At 37.3% G+C, this 21,244-nt stretch overlaps 1 protein-coding gene across 4 annotated transcripts; it reads left to right on the top strand.

Annotated features, from left to right (window-relative positions):
• The first annotated feature begins 838 nt into the window (after positions 1-838).
• On the top strand, positions 839-20,835 carry LOC127871076 (lipase maturation factor 1-like). 4 transcript variants are annotated; one of them, XR_008045094.1, is made up of 11 exons: positions 2,156-2,388; positions 3,927-4,247; positions 5,260-5,408; positions 6,141-6,206; positions 7,975-8,148; positions 10,855-11,026; positions 12,422-12,575; positions 14,133-14,313; positions 15,665-15,777; positions 18,717-19,607; positions 19,912-20,835. XR_008045094.1 is itself a non-coding variant. In XM_052413726.1 (10 exons), the coding sequence occupies exons 1-10, from the start codon at positions 899-901 to the stop codon at positions 18,913-18,915; spliced, it is 1,575 nt and encodes a 524-aa protein (XP_052269686.1). In that variant the 5' UTR covers positions 839-898; the 3' UTR covers positions 18,916-20,835. The 4 variants fall into 4 exon arrangements, 3 of the variants coding, with proteins under 3 accessions (XP_052269686.1, XP_052269685.1, XP_052269687.1); XM_052413726.1 differs by lacking the exon at positions 2,156-2,388 and adding an exon at positions 839-944 and having other exon boundaries at positions 18,717-20,835; XM_052413725.1 differs by having other exon boundaries at positions 18,717-20,835.
• The last annotated feature ends 409 nt before the right edge of the window (positions 20,836-21,244 follow it).

Genomic DNA, 21,244 nt, shown 5'->3' with positions numbered 1-21,244 from the left:
ATATAATTCATATAATTGCAGATCAAAATGATAATATCTTATTATATGATATTTTAGTGTAAGTGTTATAAATTTTATATGTAACAAGCTCAAAATTTTCATCTGACTTTAGTGTTTTCATTTAATTTAGACCGACTCGTAACGTTCAAATTTTTGAAATAATTATTTAACGATTGCTGTTGTGTTCATGTAAATATGTTACCACAACTGTATCTGCACAAATGAAAAATCATCAATGGCTACGATTAACACAAATATGTATAATGTTCACGTGCGTTACGACAAAAAAATGGGTTCTTTGAATACCAACATGATACTGGTTAAGAAATATGTAATTTGTTTTTTAAATTATTTTACCACAAACGATACTCCGCTTGTTTAAACTTGTTTTAATATGCATGCTTTTATTGTTTGGAAGTCCGACTTCGTCCAAACATTAATGATTCGGAATTGTGTAATTTGTTTTTAAATTATTTTACCACAAACGCTACTCCGCTTGTTTAAACGTGTTTAAATATGCATGCTTTTATTGTTTGGACAGTCCGACTTCGTCCAAACATTAATGATTCGGATCATTAAAATGTAATGATCATCTACAAATTGTGATTTTTTGTGGTTGAAGGGTCTGTATTTACGGCAGCGTTAATGATGCGGTGTTTAAAGCATGCGAATGTCGCGCAGGTATTAACTAATAATCTGATAGTAAGCTTGGACGAATAGCTCATTATGATTTTCTTTGGCTTGAAAAATTTAACAGACAAATATATGACTTCTTGGCCATTGGTGTTAGTTTTCTGTATTGTAATTTTGTTTTGAATCATTAAGGCGTATCAACAGTACTCGGCGCCCGTGGACGAGGTGTTCACTTGGTGCCCCCTCCCTCGAGTCACTGAAACATATGGAGAACAGTATTTGGTACCATTCAAATACAATAGCACATACCGGTAAGTCAACCCTCGATATAGCATAAAAGCGCCAAAAAGACCCCATAGAAAGACAATTCGGAGACACATACATTTATAAATCTACAGCGACCTCAAATTTATTATTTACAGATATTATATATCAACCCCAACCTAATGCGCACATTACAAAATAGTCGTTTAAAAGAAATTTAATAATAAGTGGCTTATCGGGTGAAAATATCCCTACTCACGAAAAACACGATAACGACGTCATCTTAGTTAGTTTGTTAGTTAATTTCCAACTAACCTCACGTAAACACAGTAAGCTCCAGTATACGCATGAGCCCACCCCCCCCCCCCCCCCCCCCCCTTGAATAGCTCATGACACTTCCTTTGGGTTGAACTATTTATCTGACAATATAATATGACCTTTTGGCTATTGTTGTTCGCTTTCTTTATCGTAATTTTGTTTTGACTCGTTAAGTTTTTTTTCGGATAAAACTTATTACAGACTAAGCAAATAAAGTGCTGAATCCGATAAGATGAAATGCGTATCAACAATACTCAGCGCCCGGGTTACGAGGTATGCATTGTGTGTCCCCTCCCTGTATCCATAAAACATAGGAGAACAGTATTTGGTAACTTTGAAAAATAATAGCACAGAAGTAAACCCTCTATGTGACATTATAACACACTCACAAAAAAGACACAGTACATAGGAAGTCAATATGGAGATACATACATGTTAAAATCTACCGCGACCTCAAATATATTATTAACAGATATACATGTATTATGCGCTCATTCCAAACAATCATCGTACTTACTACTAAATTGTTTTTTATGGCCGTTATGTCCGCAAATTTGTCAATGTAAGCATAAACAATCAAATTGTTTCCTTCTCCACGCTGAGAAGGACAAGATCACAGAGAGGAGTTTGCCCTATCGCTTCATAGAACTACACGTGCTCTTATTTTTTTTATATTTGAAACAAATGAATGTTTTTTATTGCCCATAAGTCTATATGCTCCGATTTGTAAATGTAATTTATGAAAAAACTAATTAAAAACGTGTTTAAACACAGCTGTTTAAAGCGATTATTATTGTAAAACGATTTTAGATAAAAGTTTGTATCTTGTATCTAGCTGTGTGGAGTAACCAATACTGCGATCTTAGTGTAGTGAAACCAAATCTTTAGTCGATTAAACGTCGCCTTCCAAACCGGTTTAATAATGGATCTGACAAACAAATTAACCATGTGTAAACATGGCAAACATGTCAAAAGAAGACGAATCTCTTGGTTTAAGAAAAAGACATGTGAATTCGGACGAAAACAAAAGCAAAGCGACTTCTAAACAGTCCAAAAATGAAATTGTTAAAAAATGTATTGGCACCGGACATATCTCTTCGCCTTGCCAGCTTGAGACTGGGTCTTACTGGCTTACAAGAATTGTTCTCATTAGATATGTTGGTTTTATTTACTGTAAGGAATCTAATATATACGATTGTTACTTCACTTTATGTAAAGAAAAAAACATTTTCTTGAAACTTGAGACTTAAATACATAATTATAGTTATTTTATCAGTGCAACAGATAAGATTTCATGTCAATTAGTTTTCACTGCAAGCTTTTTGAAATAATTAGTTTTTTCCCTCGAATCAATTCGTCAAAAAGTTTTTTTCCAGTTAATAAAAACTTACCTCTATTTCTGGATGAGATGAGCTCTTTAATATACGGCGGTGACAATTTGCAGCAATTTTTTATTGCAATAAATTAACTTAAGTCATTATGTATTTATATTGTCAATGTTTGCTTGCTTATATTAATAAATTCATTTAATTGTCTATTGACCAAGGAAATATGATAATGAGTCTGTTTTTACCCACTCCTGTGTTTCAGTCTCAGAGCACACCTTTTTTAGATTTAAAACAATCTTTACAACCTCTTTACCCGATGAATTGTTTCGCGTTACAAATTGAAACATATTAGGCATTCACACTGCTTATGAAATTTTCTTAGCATGTCCGCGTTTAGAACAAGATGCCGACATTTTTGCATATTTTTTTGACGAAAGAAAATTGTTATGTAGACACTATTCTGAACCTGTGTTCATATAAACTTTTCACTAATATTACAACCACACTGAAAGTTACAATATACTAATTCAAATCAAACACAGTATGGAGGGAATCGATTCGGTAAAATGAAACGACAAAGAATCGATTGCAATTCGTTTTCCAATTTTGTAATCGTTTATTGTATGATCGATTTTGTATTTCAATTCGTTTTCTGTACACTACAAATCGTAAAAACGATAAAACGATAAAACGATCCTTATCTGTTGCCCTGTTTTATATGTGGTCCTTATAATGTAGTCAAAAGGACTACAGAGCCTTTTAATGCCATTTTGGGAACATGATATTTACCTGTAAAATCTCTTTGAAGATTGAATTACACCAAAAAGGTGGACATCTCCACAATATCAGCCCCAGACAAATATTAAACAAAACACACACAATCAGATGCAACACAACATATAATGCATCAAAACACACTAACATTTTCAGCTCTCAAATTACTTTATAAAATTAAAGGCTGTTCCCGAGTAAAAAACTATTTCATGGCTCCTTTATCTTTTGACATCTGATGAGCAACAGATCATATTACATATCCAAGCACTTTAATGTCTTATTGGCCACCATGTATTGGCCTACTTCTCGAGATTATACCTTTGACTCAAAAGTAAAATTATCCCCTAAAAGGTCATAGGGGAAGGTCTACCAATGTTTGCAAGGGACCTGTCGATAAGCTATGAAATATAGATACATGTATTTTTTGCCTCATCAAGGTACATATATGTTTTTACTCACAGTCCCTATGCACATGTTTAAACTGCAGTCTTTTACTAATGCAGATCTTTGTTTTGAAAGACATTGTGCTGTTTATGTTTAGTTCTGTAACATTAATTAAATTGTACTTTTTATGACTCATGCAACAAAGACATGTTCTAATTATTATAGTTATCGCCTTCCTGGTGGCTCTGCAGCAGAACAAGGAGCTGCTCGGGTTGGCAGGACTTCTCCCAGCAAATCATTACCTTGACAACATCAAACAGCACTCTGGCGGGATCAACTGGTCCGCTTTCCTGTCAGCACCCTCCCTTGTATGGTTGATAGACTACCACGTGTACTTGGACTATTTCCTGGATTACGTTGCATATGCTGGACTGGGACTCTCTGGCTTTCTGATTATCAATGGTGGAGCTAATTGGATCATCATGTTTACACTATGGGTCCTCTACCACTCCCTTGTAAACATTGGTCAGCGCTGGTATGGCTTTGGTAATGCTCATGTTTAGTTTGTCTTGGTATTTAATATCTTGTAATTGTGTAATTGTGTAATTCTCCCTGAACCAAATTAAATTGTATTTTTTGTTCAGCCATCTAACGTGAAGATCGTTATAACAGTCGCAATGTTTGAGTGTATGTGACTGCATCTGGATTTAACTTGTCTTCTGTAGCTTTGTCAACCATAGTTCAATTTCACAATGATAATTAAGTTACCAAAAAATGTTCACTATCATAAGAAAACGTGTAACATTCGTCTCCCAACCTCTCTACCTATAAGGTAAAGGTCGCACTTGGAGGTCAAATATCAAATTTTGTCATAAAACAGCTTGTCTAGACTGGAACTTTGTTACTAAATATGAAATTATAACACAAATATCCACCAGCATGTTGTATGTAACCCTGTCTCTCTAGCGTAAAGTTAAAGGTAAAAGTTTAAATTTTGCCATAAACATGTCATTGTTTAGAGTGTAACTTCATTCATATTGCATTTAGAATTTTTTTTACAATTGTTGACCATGTGATGACTACCGTCTCCCTACACAAAGGTATAGGTTCACCATGTGGGATCAGCATCTTTCTTGCTCAAATTTTAAGGTTACATTTATTGGTAAAAGCTTAAATTTGAGTATCATACAGCCTGTTCAGACATGAACTTCGTAAATCATCTTGCAATTATTAAATAACTTACCACAAATATTCAAGTCGTGTTCTGAGAAAACTGAGCAAAATGCATGTGCGTAAAGTGTCGTCCCAGATTAGCCTGTGCAGTCCGCACAGGCTAATCAGGGACAAATTTTCCGCTTTTATGACACTTTTTGTTTAAATGAAGTCTCTTCTTAGCAAAAATCCAATTAAGGCGGAAAGTGTCGTCCCTGATTAGCCTGTAAGGACTGCACAGGCTAATCTGGGAAAACACTTTACGCACATTCATTAAGCCCAGATTTCTCAGAACAGGACTCATGTATGCAATGTGGAAGTACTGACGTGATGCTTTAAATGGCAGGTTGGGAGTCCCAGTTGTTGGAGACTGGTTTTCTTGCGGTGTTCCTTTGTCCGATGTTGAGTGTCTCTGCTGTGCCTAAGTCAACTCCTACGTCCCAGATTGTTATTTGGGCTAACAGATGGCTTATTTTCAGAATAATGCTTGGTGCAGTAAGTGGTTGTTTTTGTATTTTGCTGAATCTTAAATTTTTAAAATCTTAAGTTTTTATGCCCCCGGATCGAAAGATCGGGGGCATATTGTTTTTGGCCTGTCTGCCTGTCATTCATTCATTCATTGTGTGTGTCCCAAAACTTTAACCTTGGTTAAAGGCTTGCAATAACTTTTGCAATATTGAAGATAGCAACTTGATATTTGGCATGCATGTGTATCTCATGGAGCTGCTTATTTTGAGTGGTGAAAGGTCAAGGTCATCCTTCAAGGTCAAAGGTCAAATATATGGCTTCAAAGTGGCGCAATAGGGGGCATTGTGTTTCTGACAAACACATTTTTTGTTTTTAAATTCTTTCTCAGAAGTAGATTGTTATTTTTATTTTTTTAGTCTGGTTGTTTCTTCTGGAGAGGTCAAGACTTTGAAAATTAAAACAAATGTATGACATCATTGTTTTAATGCCAAAGTGCTGAAAAAATGGAGCATGCACACTCCTATGTTGCTTTACATACCGTCTGAGCCTTGTGTCTTGTAGTATGGTAGTCCGTGTTAAATGAAAGGTGCTACATGTATACTTGATATAAAAGGAAAGGTGCTACATGTATACTTGATACAAAAGGAAAGGTGCTACATGTATACTTGATATAAAAGGAAAGGTGCTACATGTATACTTGATACAAAAGGAAAGGTGCTACATGTATACTTGATACAAAAGTTATGTATATTTTTTCAGGGATTGATAAAGATTCGAGGAGACCAATGTTGGAGGGATCTTACCTGCATGAACTACCATTATGAGGTGAAATGTTTATAAATGAACTACAGGCTAGTTAAATGAGGTGCACTATGAATTATTTTCCCCACACTTTTCGGAGAAAAAGTGGGGATTATATGGTTATCTCCGCCATCTGTCCATCCATCCGTCCTGGCCACTATCTCCTCCTGCACTATTAGCACTAGAACCTGAAACTCACACACATGGTAGCAAAGAGCATATATGTGACGGCAACGGAATTTTGATCTGACCCCTGGGTCAAAAGTTATGGGGGTGGGGGTGGGGCCGGGTCAGAGATTTTCCTGCGACCGCAATTCGAAAAAGGCTCATAACTACTGTGTCCCTTCAGATATTGCTTTCATATTTGGTATCTGGACAACACCTTTCCATGATCATGAAATTTTTTATCTTGGGTTTCGCCTTCAGGTTTCCAAATCTGCGACCGCAATTCAAAAATAGCTCATAAAATCTGTGTCTGATATTGCTTTCATATTTGGTACGCATGTGTATCTGGACAAGACCTTTCCATGGGCATACATTTTTTTACCCCTGGGACCTTGAACTTGGGGTCCACATTTAGATTTTGAAATATATTGTGTGATTTTTTCCGCCATCTGTCCGTCTGTCAGTCCTGGCCACTATCTCCTCATACACTACACTACAGTGCACTATTAGGAATTTTCATTTGACCCCTGGGTCAAAACGTATAGGGGTTGGGGTGGGGCTCGGTCAGATATGTTCGCTCATTTTGTTTTGTTTATTTTACATTAACTTCTTCATTTCTACACCGATTGACTTCAAATTGAAACTAAACATCTTTTATGACAATACGGCCAATCTCAACTATGCATGGCCCCATTACCAACCCTGTGGTGCCCCCTGGGTCAAACATGCGGTGTGGGGATATGCGTCAGCCTCTGCTGCGCCATTTCTAGTTTCTTTTTGAAAAGGCAGAGGTCAAATTTTGGTCAATTTTGTCTATCTTGCATGTTAACCCGGATAACAAATATGCATGTATGTTTGTCTGAAGACAAAAATTGTTAAGGCCAAGGACTTTATTGTGTAACTACATTTTACAGAGTCCATAATTGGGACTCGCATGCACTTTCCCAATTATCTGATATGAAGACGATCATGTGTGAATTTAATTATCCTACAAAAAAATCTGCAACTGTTCAGTATCATGCCATTGTATCAATGTATATTAAGCTCATATTTGAATGCACATGCTAATTTTCAATAAAAATGACACTTGCCTTTTAATGATTGCCTTTGGGCGTTATAAATGTATTTTCAAAGATTAGCTTTATAAACAGATTGTTTGCATAATGACTGACATTTAAGAAAATGTTTAATTATTTTCTACAAACTATAAACGATTTGTATTTTTGTACAAAGGACAAAATTTATTTATGGGAATATTACACATTGTTAATGCTAACAATAATCAAAACGCAAACCAATTAAATTGACATTTTTAGATCACTATAGATAACTACATACATAAGTTTTTCCTGCAAGAAACAGTTTGATGTTAATGTTTTCTGCTTAAATGGTCAGGCCTGAAGAAAAATATGGGATGTGTCCCAGGGCCGTTTTTCACAATATTTAGAGGCTCATATTTAGAGGATAAAAAAAATCACATTTTAAAAACTTTGCAACTAATTTTTTTTGCTAATTTAAATAAGTTGGCAACTCATCATTTCTCAATCTTGAAAAGTTGTCTACTCATTATTTCACAAATTAAGAGGAAAAGAGCCCTCTGGTGTCCAAAAGTTGTGTTCCATTTCAGACTCAGCCAGTGCCCAACCCGATGTCGTACTTCATGCACCAGTCTCCAGAATGGTTCCACAAGTTTGAGACCCTCAGCAACCACTTTGTTGAGCTCATGGCACCTGCATTGCTGCTGCTGCCAGCACCGCGTAGGCTACGCTTCGTAGGGGGCGTCATTCAGATCCTCTTTCAGGTTATTACTTTGTATATATTATTTAGACTTATTTTGGGAAAACTGGGCTTTTTGCACTTGGATTAAGGATCCTCCCAGATTAGCCTGTGCAGTCTGCACAGTCTAATCAGGGACAACACTGGAGTTTTTCATTTAAATGAAGTTTCCTCTTAGCAAAGATCCACTTGAGACTGAAATTGATGTAACTGATTAGCCCGTGTACACTTATATGGGAGGATACTTTACCCTGTTTCCCAGAGATATTAATTTATATCCCCGCACAACAAATTTGCAGATGGGTATACTGGAATCAGGTTGTCTTTCTGGCTGTTCAGCTAACTGGTTTTGGGTCCAGGGTACCGTTTTACTAAGCTACTTACGCAATTCGTAGACTTACGCACATATTTTAGTTTAGCATAGTTCCTTCAAATTCTTGCTACATTGACATATGGTTTGTTTTAATGAAATTCATAATATAATGTTACATTGCAAGTAAAAATGAATTTGCATCAATCTGAAAAAAATGAAATTCAATTATTATCCCCCGCCAGAGGCGGAGGGATATTGTTTTGGGTTTGTTTGTCCGTCCGGCTGTCCGTTCGTCCGTCCGGCACTTTTGTGTCCGGAGCCATATCTTGGAAGTTCTTTGGTGGATTTTATTTAAACTTGGTATGATTATATATATGCATTAGAGGATGATGAACGTCAAATGGCATTGTACACCATCTGTTAAAAACAGACTTATGGCCCTTTGTATCTTGAAAAAATGCTTTTTAGTGTCCGGAGCCATATCTTGGAAGTTCTTTAGCGGATTTCATTGAAACTTGGTATGAGTATATATATGCATAAGAGGATGATGCACGCCAAATGGCATTGTACACCATCTGTTAAAAACAGACTTATGGCCCTTTGTATCTTGAAAAAATGCTTTTACTATAGGCACTTTTGTGTCTGGAGCCATATCTTGGAAGTGCTTTGGCGGATTTCATTTAAACTTGGTATGAGTATATATATGCATAAGAGGATGATGCACGCCAAATGGCATTGTACACCATCTGTTAAAAGCAGACTTATGGCCCTTTGTATCTTGAAAAAAAGCTTTTTACTATAGGCATTTTTGTGTCCGGAGCCATATCTTGGAAGCGCTTTGGCGGATTTCTTTGAAACTTGGTATGAATATATTCCTGCGCCAGAGGCGGAGGGATATTGTTTTGGCGTTGTCCGTCCGTCCGGCTGTCCGTCCGGCACTTTTGTGCTTAAGAACCTTCCTTTGTCTTAGTTTTGTGTTATTGTCCTCCGTCCGTCCATCTATCATTATGTTCATCCGTCCAATTTGCACCCTTCCTCAAACAAAGCATATGTTGCGGGGGATACCTTGGGCCTTTCAGGCCCTCTTGTTTGAAATATGTACGTAATTCTAGAACTTGGGTAAGTTGCTTAATAAAACGGTACCCTGGACATTACCCAGAAAATGATATAAACAACTGTATTAATAAACATAAAACAGGCCATAAGATAAGTAATATGGCAACATAAAACAGGCCATAAGATAAGTAATATGGCAACGCTTAAACAGGCCATAAGATAAGTAATATGGCAACATAAAACAGGCCATAAGATAAGTAATATGGCAACGCTTAAACAGGCCATAAGATAAGTAATATGGCAACATAAAACAGGCCATAAGATAAGTAATATGGCAAAGCTTAAACAGGCCATAAGATAAGTAATATGGCAACATAAAACAGGCCATAAGATAAGTAATATGGCAACGCTTAAACAGGCCATAAGATAAGTAATATGGCAACGCTTAAACAGGCCATAAGATAAGTAATATGGCAACGCTTAAACAGGCCATAAGATAAGTAATATGGCAACGCTTAAACAGGCCATAAGATAAGTAATATGGCAACGCTTAAACAGGCCATAAGATAAGTAATATGGCAACGCTTAAACAGGCCATAAGATAAGTAATATGGCAACGCTTAAACAGGCCATAAGATAAGTAATATGGCAACGCTTAAACAGGCCATAAGATAAGTAATATGGCAACGCTTAAACAGGCCATAAGATAAGTAATATGGCAACAACAGGCCATAAGATAAGTAATATGGCAACAACAGGCCATAAGATAAGTAATATGGCAACAACAGGCCATAAGATAAGTAATATGGCAACAACAGGCCATAAGATAAGTAATATGGCAACATAAAACAGGCCATAAGATAAGTAATATGGCAACAACAGGCCATAAGATAAGTAATATGGCAACAACAGGCCATAAGATAAGTAATATGGCAACAACAGGCCATAAGATAAGTAATATGGCAACATAAAACAGGCCATAAGATAAGTAATATGGCAACAACAGGCCATAAGATAAGTAATATGGCAACAACAGGCCATAAGATAAGTAATATGGCAACATAAAACAGGCCATAAGATAAGTAATATGGCAACAACAGGCCATAAGATAAGTAATATGGCAACGCTTTTGGAACAATACCTCACTTTATTTAGCCCAAATATGAATGTGTGAATGCAGTTACATTTGAAAACAGTAGTTTATTACAGATACTGATAAAACGTGAACAACACAAAGCAGTCTCTCCTGTAATCCTGCAATAAAGTGCTATATGTAGACAAAAATGACAATTTCAAGGTTAAGGAAAAGATGTCCATTAAGATATTTTCTGGCCTCTGACCCCAGGAGCTGACTGGTTACAGGTGGTACTGATCATCAGCGGCAACCTGAGTTTTCTCAACTGGCTCACGATAGTGCCCAGTCTGGCGTGTTTTGATGATCGTGGCTATGCGTGGATGTTCTCCAGATCTCGTATACAGCAGGTGGCTGCAGTTCAGGCAGAAGGGCGTGATGGAAAGACGTTGCTTACACCAAGTAAACATTTAAATTCTTGTTTGTTTGTTTGATCCACTCAGACTAAGTATTTAAACAAGTAGAACTTTGCTGATTTTTTTTGTGTATAAAGAAGTAAGACAATACAGATATGTACTATTACTGGCCAATTAAGGTCTATAGGCTAGCTGAAATCAATAGTCATAAGAAACGTGTGCTTTCATTCCTTTAAAAACATCATTCTATTAGAAATTCTAATTATATATTTATCAATACCAAAATAACAAATAGGGTAGCTGGCCCTTGAGTCAATTTCGCCCTTGAGTCGGACATTTTTATCTATGAAATTTTCAAAGATCAGTTTTGTTTAGCATGATTTGAGACATAATAACGAATATTTTACCCTTCATACTCAAAATAAATAAAATTTCGAAATAAAATGTTATCAAATATTATCTCACGATGACTTTGGATTTGTTACAGTATGAATAACTTCTTGTGACGAAAAATTCAGAATTTTCAATTATCGATTATCTTCATACCATTGGCATTTTGGTAAGATACGCTTCACATCATTCACAAATGACTTTATATTGAAAACATAACCTTATTTTATAAAAATGAAAGGTAATTGTCAGTTGTTCGCTCAGTTGTATAGGTTTTATAGTAAAAAATGAATTACAACTCAATTACAACTCAATTAGCACTTGAGGCTAACGCTATTCGCCCTTATGGCGAACATGCATTTATGTACTGGAAGAGGCATACGGATGAGAAATGAACCACAAATTCATTCAAATTACCATGACTCAATCTATAAAAAATCCCATGGCTCACAAACTACAAGGATCGCATAATGTTTGATCTTTGTATTCCTGTACTTTTCGCTGTAACCCCCAGTGCTACAAATGGTTCCGCTGTTGTAAAGGTCGGATAGACACTACAGTGACCATGTCGTTTTTAATCTTTTATAACTTATTTTCATCAACATGTTGACAAAAGAATAAACTTAAACAATCAACACAGGACTGTTACTGTGCAATTTACATTTTAATAAGTATATGGAATTGATAACCAAATAAATGCTTAATACAAATCTGTGTCCGTGTTAAGGGCGAATGTTTCCGACTCATGGGCGAATTCAGTGGGTATTGTTATTCAACTATTTTTCAATGAAAATAAGCTGGGAATCAAATAATTATTTATAAAATAGACTCCTATGATATTATAGTTAAAGCCTGCACAAGCTGAGTCCCGGCTTTGTTCACAAAGCTTTGTATTATAGACTTATACCGTTAACCCGTCCGACTCAAGGGCGAGTTACCCTATGACAATTCTTCTTTGTTGCAAGATAATTAAATATCATATTTCATGTTAATTTATTTGCTTTCATTCATTTTATGACTTGCTAAATCTCTGTCTTACTTTCTTTTGCAGGTAACTACATACGGCGTGTTTTCAACATTTCTCTAGGACTATTGATAGCATACTTGAGTGTTCCTGTTATCCAAAACTTAATGTCATCCAGGCAACAAATGAACACATCCTTTGACTCATTTCGTCTTGTCAATACGTATGGAGCTTTCGGAAGGTGTGTGGAAAAGTGGGCGTCTATGATATATTACTATACATCTATGTTGGGTAATGTTTATACGAAATTGAATTCCTGTTAAAGCTGGTGTATCTATAAGATATTTTGTCTCAACATTAACAAGTCAATGTGCAATAAATGTGCCCAGTTTTGTTTGTTAGTTTGTCAGCAAACAGTTTTAAGTGCAGGGCTGTGTATTGAAGCAGAATTATGACTGGATTCATCTAGTTTCACAAACAACTACAAATGCTGAACCTTGTGTCTTTTGAGCAAAATAGGTCATCAATCATGGTGTATCAATATGTATTGATTAAATAAGGCTTAAAAAGTATGTTTATGCCCCCCTTCGAAGAAGAGGAGGTATATTGTTTTTGGCCTGTCTGTCTGTCATAGTGTGTGTATGTCCCTAAACTTTAACCTTGGTCATAACTTTTTTTGCAATATTGAAGATAGCAACTTAATATTTGGCATGCATGTGTATCTCATGGAGCTGCACTTTTTGAGTGGTGAAAGGTCAAGGTCATCCTTCAAGGTCAAAGGTCAAATATATGAGTGGGGGGCATAGTGTTTCACAAACACATAACTTCAATTTGAAGAACCTGTCCCCAGAAGGGGTAATCATGTGATAGTCAAGATGGCGACGTCCGTACCGAGACGTTTTTTGCCGTTTTATACCCTTTATTACTTATGTTTATTAATGTCACTCACTTTCCAGCCATATTGGTAAAAAGGTAATAAGCGTTTATTTCATATTTGAATTCGCTTTATATCTAGACTTTACTCCCCGCAAATTTTCTAAGTGGAGCTCTAATTAGGTCATCACGCTAAGAAATTTCGCACTGAGTAAAGTCGAGATATAGAGCGAATATTACTATGGAATAAAAGCCAGTAACTTTCTTCTTAATATGGCTGGAAAGTGAGCGGTATACAAAGAAATAATACAAGTAATACAGGGTATAAAACGACGAAAAATACCTGCCTTGGCATGGATGTCACCACCTTGTTTGTCATGTGATAACCCCCTCTGGTCCCAACCCCACCAGTCAGTCAATGCTAAAAATTTTACTGCAAAGCAAAATGTCGAGCATGTGAACATTATATGTCGCCATCAATACATGTGTCTCTATGATATGTCGCCATCAATACATGTGTCTCTATGATATGTCGCCATCAATACATGTGTCTACTGAATTTCACACATCAAGGATGGGAAAGGCTTCCTTTTTCAACCCTTGAGATACTGATGAGCAGCAAACAACATATAACCTGAACAGATTGCGAGATACTGCCAGGCTGTTCTGGTTATATGCTGTTTGCACGTAGCCATTTTCACTTTGCTTTTGAATGGGAAAGGGTGAATGGCATTTTTGACACTGGCTTTGACATGTAAACAGTAGGCATCTAGTCAACAAGAAGCAAGCATATTTTTCACACCTTTATATTATTGTTAATAACATAAACATTTCTGTCTGTTTATATTTTTAACTATTAGCAAAAATGGGTTAATAGTATCCAGTTGATTTATTTTTAAATGCAACACATTATTTAAAATTTTAGCGTGACAAAGGAGCGCACAGAGGTGATTTACCAAGGCACGTATGGACATCCAAACCAGAAAGAAACAATATGGGAGGAGTATGAGTTTAAATGCAAACCTGGTAAAATAACACGCCGTCCCTGCATTATCTCACCGTATCATTATCGTCTAGACTGGTTACTGTGGTTTGCAGCTTTCCAGGTGAGATGCTGTAATGGCATTTAAGAGACACAGTCAAAATAAATTTTACAGTTATTTTTATTTTTTTTAAAGAAAGAGAACTGTTAAAGTTTAATATAAGTGCTCAGTTTTGCTTTCATCTCTAACAGACATGGGTTTTATACAGAAATTGGACACCGGTGTATAAGACTTCAATGTCAACATTTTATTTTCTCAAACTCAAATCGTAAATTTGAAAGATTTAAGTTAAATAAAATATATATATCTATTAATAATACTGTAGATGTTATTAAGTTTAATTACATTAATAACCACCCAGTTACTCTCACTGTTATTATTTTGTATTTTTGTGTGTCTGTCTGGTATATACAGATTTCCATATAATACCTAGTGGGGATTTGATACTGACCTGTTACAAATCAAATAATTGCCTATGTCTAAAATTGGAATATCTTTGATCTTTAAGTTCCATAGTTGATAATCTTTTACTCTGCATGTCATAACAAATGCTGCTTAATCATTTATATTCTTGATACAAAGTTAATTGAGAAATGTAAAAGTTAACAATATAAATGTTAAACTACGACACTCTAAATTTGTGGACACCACCATTTTTGGCCAAAATAATAATAAGTATTATTTTTCGGACATATCTCACTGTTTTGTGACTCAAACAGTTACACACACTTTACACTTAATTACCTCTAACGTGAGCAACTTGTGTATTAAGGTCGCTGTTAATCTGAATTTAATTGATCCAATTGCGTGTTATTGTAAAATTGAAGCGAATGCTAGAAAGCCCAGTTATAGAATGCTCCTAAAATGTTATTTTTATACAAAGTACAAATAAGTCATAAATCATTTTATTAGGGATAATATTTAAAATTTGTTGCATACTCTGATATAATTTGTGTTAAAGATTTCCCCAGTATTATCTCATTATAGCTACCCTCAACACACTATAATAATTTTTTTTAACAGTGGACAGCAATAATTATATCAGAGGCAATCATAATTTAACTCTTTCATTGCTGGAACCGAATTTTGAAGGCCTTTGGAAACAGTTTGGATCCAAATGAGACACCACAGAACATGGCGTCTCATCAGGATCCAAACTGTTTGCTATTCTGATAGTATTCTTTGAAAAAAAAAATGAAGAAAATGCTTATTTTAGAAATTCAGCAGACAACATTTTAGCAGACAACAAATTTCCCAGCATGCAAAGTGTTAAGGGAACCCTTGATTACCAGTAGTTCGCAATCGTTTGGCAATTGTGGGAATATGCAGCCAGTCAGCCTTTTCTGAGAAGTGACAGAATTTTCAATTAAACAAAATGTAAGTAAGAGTTACTATCGATATGCATGTGCTTCAGAACTATCAGCACAACCCCTGGATAGTTACCATGGCAGCCAAGTTGTTAACTAACGACAACAGCACACTCTCCCTGATTGCTCATAACCCTTTCGAGGGCAAGGATCCTCCGACGTAAGTCATATTGTTATTATTTTAGTGTTTGTTTTATTTGTGTCAATTTCATATTTAAATATGTTGGTAATCTTAATAAATAATTTAGCATTTTGTTGATGTTTTTGCACTAAGTTTAAATAAAATATATGATGAGTTATGAAAATTTGTGAATAACACGCAATAATAAGTTTCACTAAAATTATATACACCTTGATGTGCCCGATGCCCTATATACATATATCTTTGGTTATTTTTAACACATTCACGCATTAGTTTTGTGCAAAATGTTGCCCCTTGACTCTGACCTGGTCACTGTATCTGAGTGAACATGTTTAATTAGGGCATGAAGAAAATTATGAACAAGTGATCAATAATGGAAACCTAGAAAGTATTTCAGAACTAATCTATAAATGAGCTGTGTTGTGGGAAAATTGGGTTTTATGCATGTGCAAAAAGTGCAGTCCAGATTAGCCTGTGCTGTCCGCACAGACAATTCTGGAACATCACTTTCAGCTTTTATGGAATTTTGTGTTTAAAGGAAGTCTCTTAATCAAAATCATGTAAAGGCAGAAGTAAGTGTCCCTGATTAGCCTGCGCTGATTGTACAGGCTTATTTAAGACAACACTTAATGCAAAATAGTCAAGACCAGTTTTCCCAGAATGGACTCAGCTAGTCCTGCTCTTTCACTAGGTATGTCCGTGTGCAGCACTACAGCTAGTCCTGCTCTTTCACTAGGTATGTCCGTGTGCAGCACTACAGCTAGTCCTGCTGTTTCACTAGGTATATCCGTGTGCAGCACTAAGCTAGTCCTGCTCTTTCACTAGGTAAGTCCGTGTGCAGCACTACTAGTCCTGCTCTTTCACTAGGTATGTCCTTGTGCAGCACTACAGCTAGTCCTGCTCTTTCACTAGGTATGTCCGTGTGCAGCACTACAGCTAGTCCTGCTCTTTCACTAGGTAAGTCCGTGTGCAGCACTACTAGTCCTGCTCTTTCACTAGGTATGTCCGTGTGCAGCACTACAGCTAGTCCTGCTCTTTCACTAGGTATGTCCGTGTGCAGCACTACAGCTAGTCCTGCTCTTTCACTAGGTATGTCCGTGTGCAGCACTACAGCTAGTCCTGCTCTTTCACTAGGTATGTCCTTGTGCAGCACTACTACTCCTGCTCTTTCACTAGGTATGTCCGTGTGCAGCACTACAGCTAGTCCTGCTCTTTCACTAGGTATGTCCGTGTGCAGCACTACAGCTAGTCCTGCTCTTTCACTAGGTATGTCCGTGTGCAGCACTACAGCTAGTCCTGCTCTTTCACTAGGTATGTCCGTGTGCAGCACAACAGCTAGTCCTGCTCTTTCACTAGGTATGTCCGTGTGCAGCACTACAGCTAGTCCTGCTCTTTCACTAGGTATGTCCGTGTGCTGCTCTAAGCTAGTCCTGCTCTTTCACTAGGTATGTCCGTGTGCAGCACTACTAGTCCTGCTCTTTCACTAGGTATGTCCGTGTGCAGCACTACAGCTAGTCCTGCTCTTTCACTAGGTATGTCCGTGTGCAGCACTACAGCTAGTCCTGCTCTTTCACTAGGTATGTCCGTGTGCAGCACTGCAGCTAGTCCTGCTCTTTCACTAGGTATGTCCGTGTGCAGCACTACAGCTAGTCCTGCTCTTTCACTAGGTATGTCCGTGTGCAGCACTACTAGTCCTGCTCTTTCACTAGGTATGTCCGTGTGCAGCACTACAGCTGGTCCTGCTCTTTCACTAGGTATGTCCGTGTTCAGCACTACAGCTAGTCCTGCTCTTTCACTAGGTATGTCCGTGTGCAGCACTACTAGTCCTGCTCTTTCACTAGGTATGTCCGTGTGCAGCACTACAGCTAGTCCTGCTCTTTCACTAGGTATGTCCTTGTGCAGCACTACAGCTAGTCCTGCTCTTTCACTAGGTATGTCCGTGTGCAGCAATAAGCTAGTCCTGCTCTTTCACTAGGTATGTCTGTGTGCAGCACTACTAGTCCTGCTCTTTCACTAGGTATGTCCGTGTGCAGCACTACAGCTATTCCTGCCCTTTCACTAGGTATGTCCGTGTGCAGCACTACGGGCTCAGCTAGTCCTGCTCTTTCACCAGGTATGTCCGTGTGCAGCACTACGGGCTCAGCTAGTCCTGCTCTGTCACTAGGTATGTCCGTGTGCAGCACTACAGGCTCAGCTAGTCCTGCTCTGTCACTAGGTATGTCTGTGTGCAGCACTACAGGCTCAGCTAGACCTGCTCTTTCACTAGGTATGTCCGTGTGCAACACTACAGGCTCAGCTAGTCCTGCTCTTTCACTAGGTATGTCCGTGTGCAGCACTACAGCTAGTCCTGCTCTTTCACTAGGTATGTCCATGTGCAGCACTACTAGTCCTGCTCTTTCACTAGGTATGTCCGTGTGCAGCACTACAGCTAGTCCTGCTCTTTCACTAGGTATGTCCGTGTGCAGCACTAAGCTAGTCCTGCTCTTTCACTAGGTATGTCCGTGTGCAGCACTACAGGCTCAGCTAGACCTGCTCTTTCACTAGGTATGTCCGTGTGCAACACTACAGGCTCAGCTAGTCCTGCTCTTTCACTAGGTATGTCCTTGTGCAGCACTACAGCTAGTCCTGCTCTTTTACTAGGTATGTCCGTGTGCAGCAATAAGCTAGTCCTGCTCTTTCACTAGGTATGTCTGTGTGCAGCACTACTAGTCCTGCTCTTTCACTAGGTATGTCCGTGTGCAGCACTACAGGCTCAGCTAGTCCTGCTCTTTCACTAGGTATGTCAGTGTGCAGCACTACAGCTAGTCCTGCTCTTTCACTAGGTATGTCCGTGTGCAGCACTACAGCTAGTCCTGCTCTTTCACTAGGTATGTCTGTGTGCAGCAATACAGCAAGTCCTGCTCTTTCACTAGGTATGTCCATGTGCAGCACTACAGCTAGTCCTGCTCTTTCACTAGGTATGTCCGTGTGCAGCTCTACAGCTACAAGTACACTAAGGTAGGCAGCAACGATGCCATTGCAGGGCGCTGGTGGAAAAGACGATACATCAGGGAATATCTTCAACCTGTCAACCTGCAATCTCTCAAACCCTACCTGGATAGCATTAAATTTAATGTGGCCACAAAGCAGACAAAAAAGGCAAAGAAAAAACAGTGATGAATAATTTGTTTTAGTGCCAACTTTTATTGATGATTGTTAATGATTTTTATGCCTTCAAAGGATAACTTATTGTTCATGAATTATCCGTTTTAGGTAGAAGGATGGTTTTGCTTGCCACAATTCTGTTTGTTTTTTATGTTTGAGAGAATTTTATTTTTGCTGGGGATTATTGTCCCTAATGAACTGACAATTTGTCAGGTGCGACTCCCTTGTCCCTCATTGAGAGCTCAAGGTCACAAATCAAGGTCAAAGGTCACAAAGTGTCATTTCCACTCAATTTTCAATTAATTCTAGAGAGGATTCTAATCTTACAGATTCAAGGATTTTTTAACAAGTTCCTTGTGCAGTTTATATATTGACTTCGTGAGAATCTCATGGTTTGGGGGTTTATATCACATCCAGGGATAAGCCTTGTTTGTGTAATTTGTTTCTTGGTTAAAACATGCTTTTTATGTCCCCCACTATAGTAGTGGGGTACATATTTTGTTTTTGCCCTGTCTGTTGGTTGGTCTGTTTGTTGGTCTGTTGGTTGGTTGGTCTGTTGGTTGGTTGGTTTGCGCCAACTTTAACATGTTGCAATAACTTTTGCTATATTGAATATAGCAACTTGATATTTGGCATGCATGTGTATCTCATGGAGCTGCACATTTTGAGTGGTGAAAGGTCAAGGTCATCCTTCAAGGTCAGAGGTCAAATATATGTGGCCAAAATCCCTCATATTATGAATACTTTTGCAATATTGAAGATAGCAACTTGATATTTGGCATGCATGTGTATCTCATTGAGCTGCACATTTTGAGTGGTAAAAGGTCAAGGTCAAGGTCGTCCTTCAAGGTCAGAGGTCAAATATATGTGGCCCTAATCGCTTATTTTATGAATACTTTTGAAATATTGAAGATAGCAACTTGATATTTGGCATGCATGTGTATCTCATGGAGCTGCACAATTTGAGTGGTGAAAGGTCAAGGTCAAGGTCATCCTTCAAGGTCAGAGATCAAATATATGTGGCCCAAATTGCTTATTTTATGAATACTTTTGCAATATTGAAGATAGAAACTTGATATTTGGCATGCATGTGTATCTCATGAAGCTGCACATTTTGAGTGGTGAAAGGTCAAGGTCATCCTTCAAGGTCAAATATATGGGTCAAATTTGCTCATGTAATGTCACTTCTGCAATATTGAAGCTAGCAATTTTATATTTGAAATGCATGTGTATCTCATGGAGCTGCACATTTTGAGTGGTGAAGGGTCAAGGTCAAGGTCATCCTTCAAGGTCAAACGTCATATAGGGGGACATTGTGTTTCACAAACGCATCTTGTTAATATTAGGAATAAATGTGACTTATTAATGATTTAAGGCAATTCCTGATGATTGCCTATGAGCATTAAATTTAAAAACGAGCTTAAAACCGTTGAAAATTCATATTTTACATTGTATGCACAGCGATTTTGTTGTATTTCTTTATTGCTTGAATATATCATACCATTCCTGCATAGGCATTGTTTTATAAGCTTACCCTAGAACAGCATGAGCTTGGATGATAACCTTTTGTTCGCCGTTAACATATACCCCTCTCACACTTTAGAGGTCATATTTATTGCTCATTCTTACTGAAACTTTGTCACATTAATTGTCCCAACAATGGCCAGTCCAAAACTGGGCCATTTGAAGTTCAACAATTATTCAAATTGAGTGAAGAAAGAAAAAGATTCTCACTTTCGTTGCACAGTCCTCATGCAACAAGGGTAGGGCTTTAGTACCCTTGATATCCATGAATTTCCAGTGCAATTATTTTATATTGTGTTAATATGGTGTTGTTTTGTGATCTTTACTCGAATATTGTTAGCAATTTTTTTGCTTTATTTTGCAGAAGACTTTCATTTTTTATTGTAGAATAAATCAGTAGAAAGGAAATTAATGTGCATTTGATTGCTTTTTATAATATGGTTAATATAATTAAGCGTGATTAATCATTTATAATAGTTATTTATATGTGAGCAATTATCAGAATTTTCTTTGTTATTTTAAATGTTTTCTTAACAAAATTTCTTTTTCTTTTTTCCATTTTGGTTTATTCAGCAGTTTTTAACCAGGTTTTCCAAAGGAAAAAACTGGTTATTAGATTGGAGAATGTTGGCGGGCGGGCGGCTGGCGGGCGGAACAAGCTTGTCCGGGCCATAACTTTGTCGTTCATTGTGAGATTTTAAAATCATTTGGCACATTTGTTCACCATCATTAGACAGTGTGTCGCGCGAAAGAATTATGTCGATATATCCCATAGTCAAGGTCACAATTTGAGTTCAAAAGTCAAAAATGGCTATAA

This window comes from Dreissena polymorpha, chromosome 3, assembly GCF_020536995.1.
Source record: "Dreissena polymorpha isolate Duluth1 chromosome 3, UMN_Dpol_1.0, whole genome shotgun sequence".
Taxonomy (NCBI): domain Eukaryota; kingdom Metazoa; phylum Mollusca; class Bivalvia; order Myida; family Dreissenidae; genus Dreissena; species Dreissena polymorpha.
This window is presented reverse-complemented; position numbering and strand designations above follow the sequence as displayed.

What these genes read in the sequence shown, in the direction of transcription:
- LOC127871076 (XM_052413725.1), top strand. Translation starts at nt 2,172, where the DNA reads ATGGCAAACATGTCAAAAGAAGACGAATCTCTTGGTTTAAGAAAAAGA. An exon ending in AAAGACGTTGCTTACACCAA is followed by an intron (nt 11,027 to 12,421) that starts GTAAACATTTAA and finishes TTTCTTTTGCAG; the next exon opens with GTAACTACATACGGCGTGTT. An exon ending in ACGTATGGAGCTTTCGGAAG is followed by an intron (nt 12,576 to 14,132) that starts GTGTGTGGAAAA and finishes TTAAAATTTTAG; the next exon opens with CGTGACAAAGGAGCGCACAG.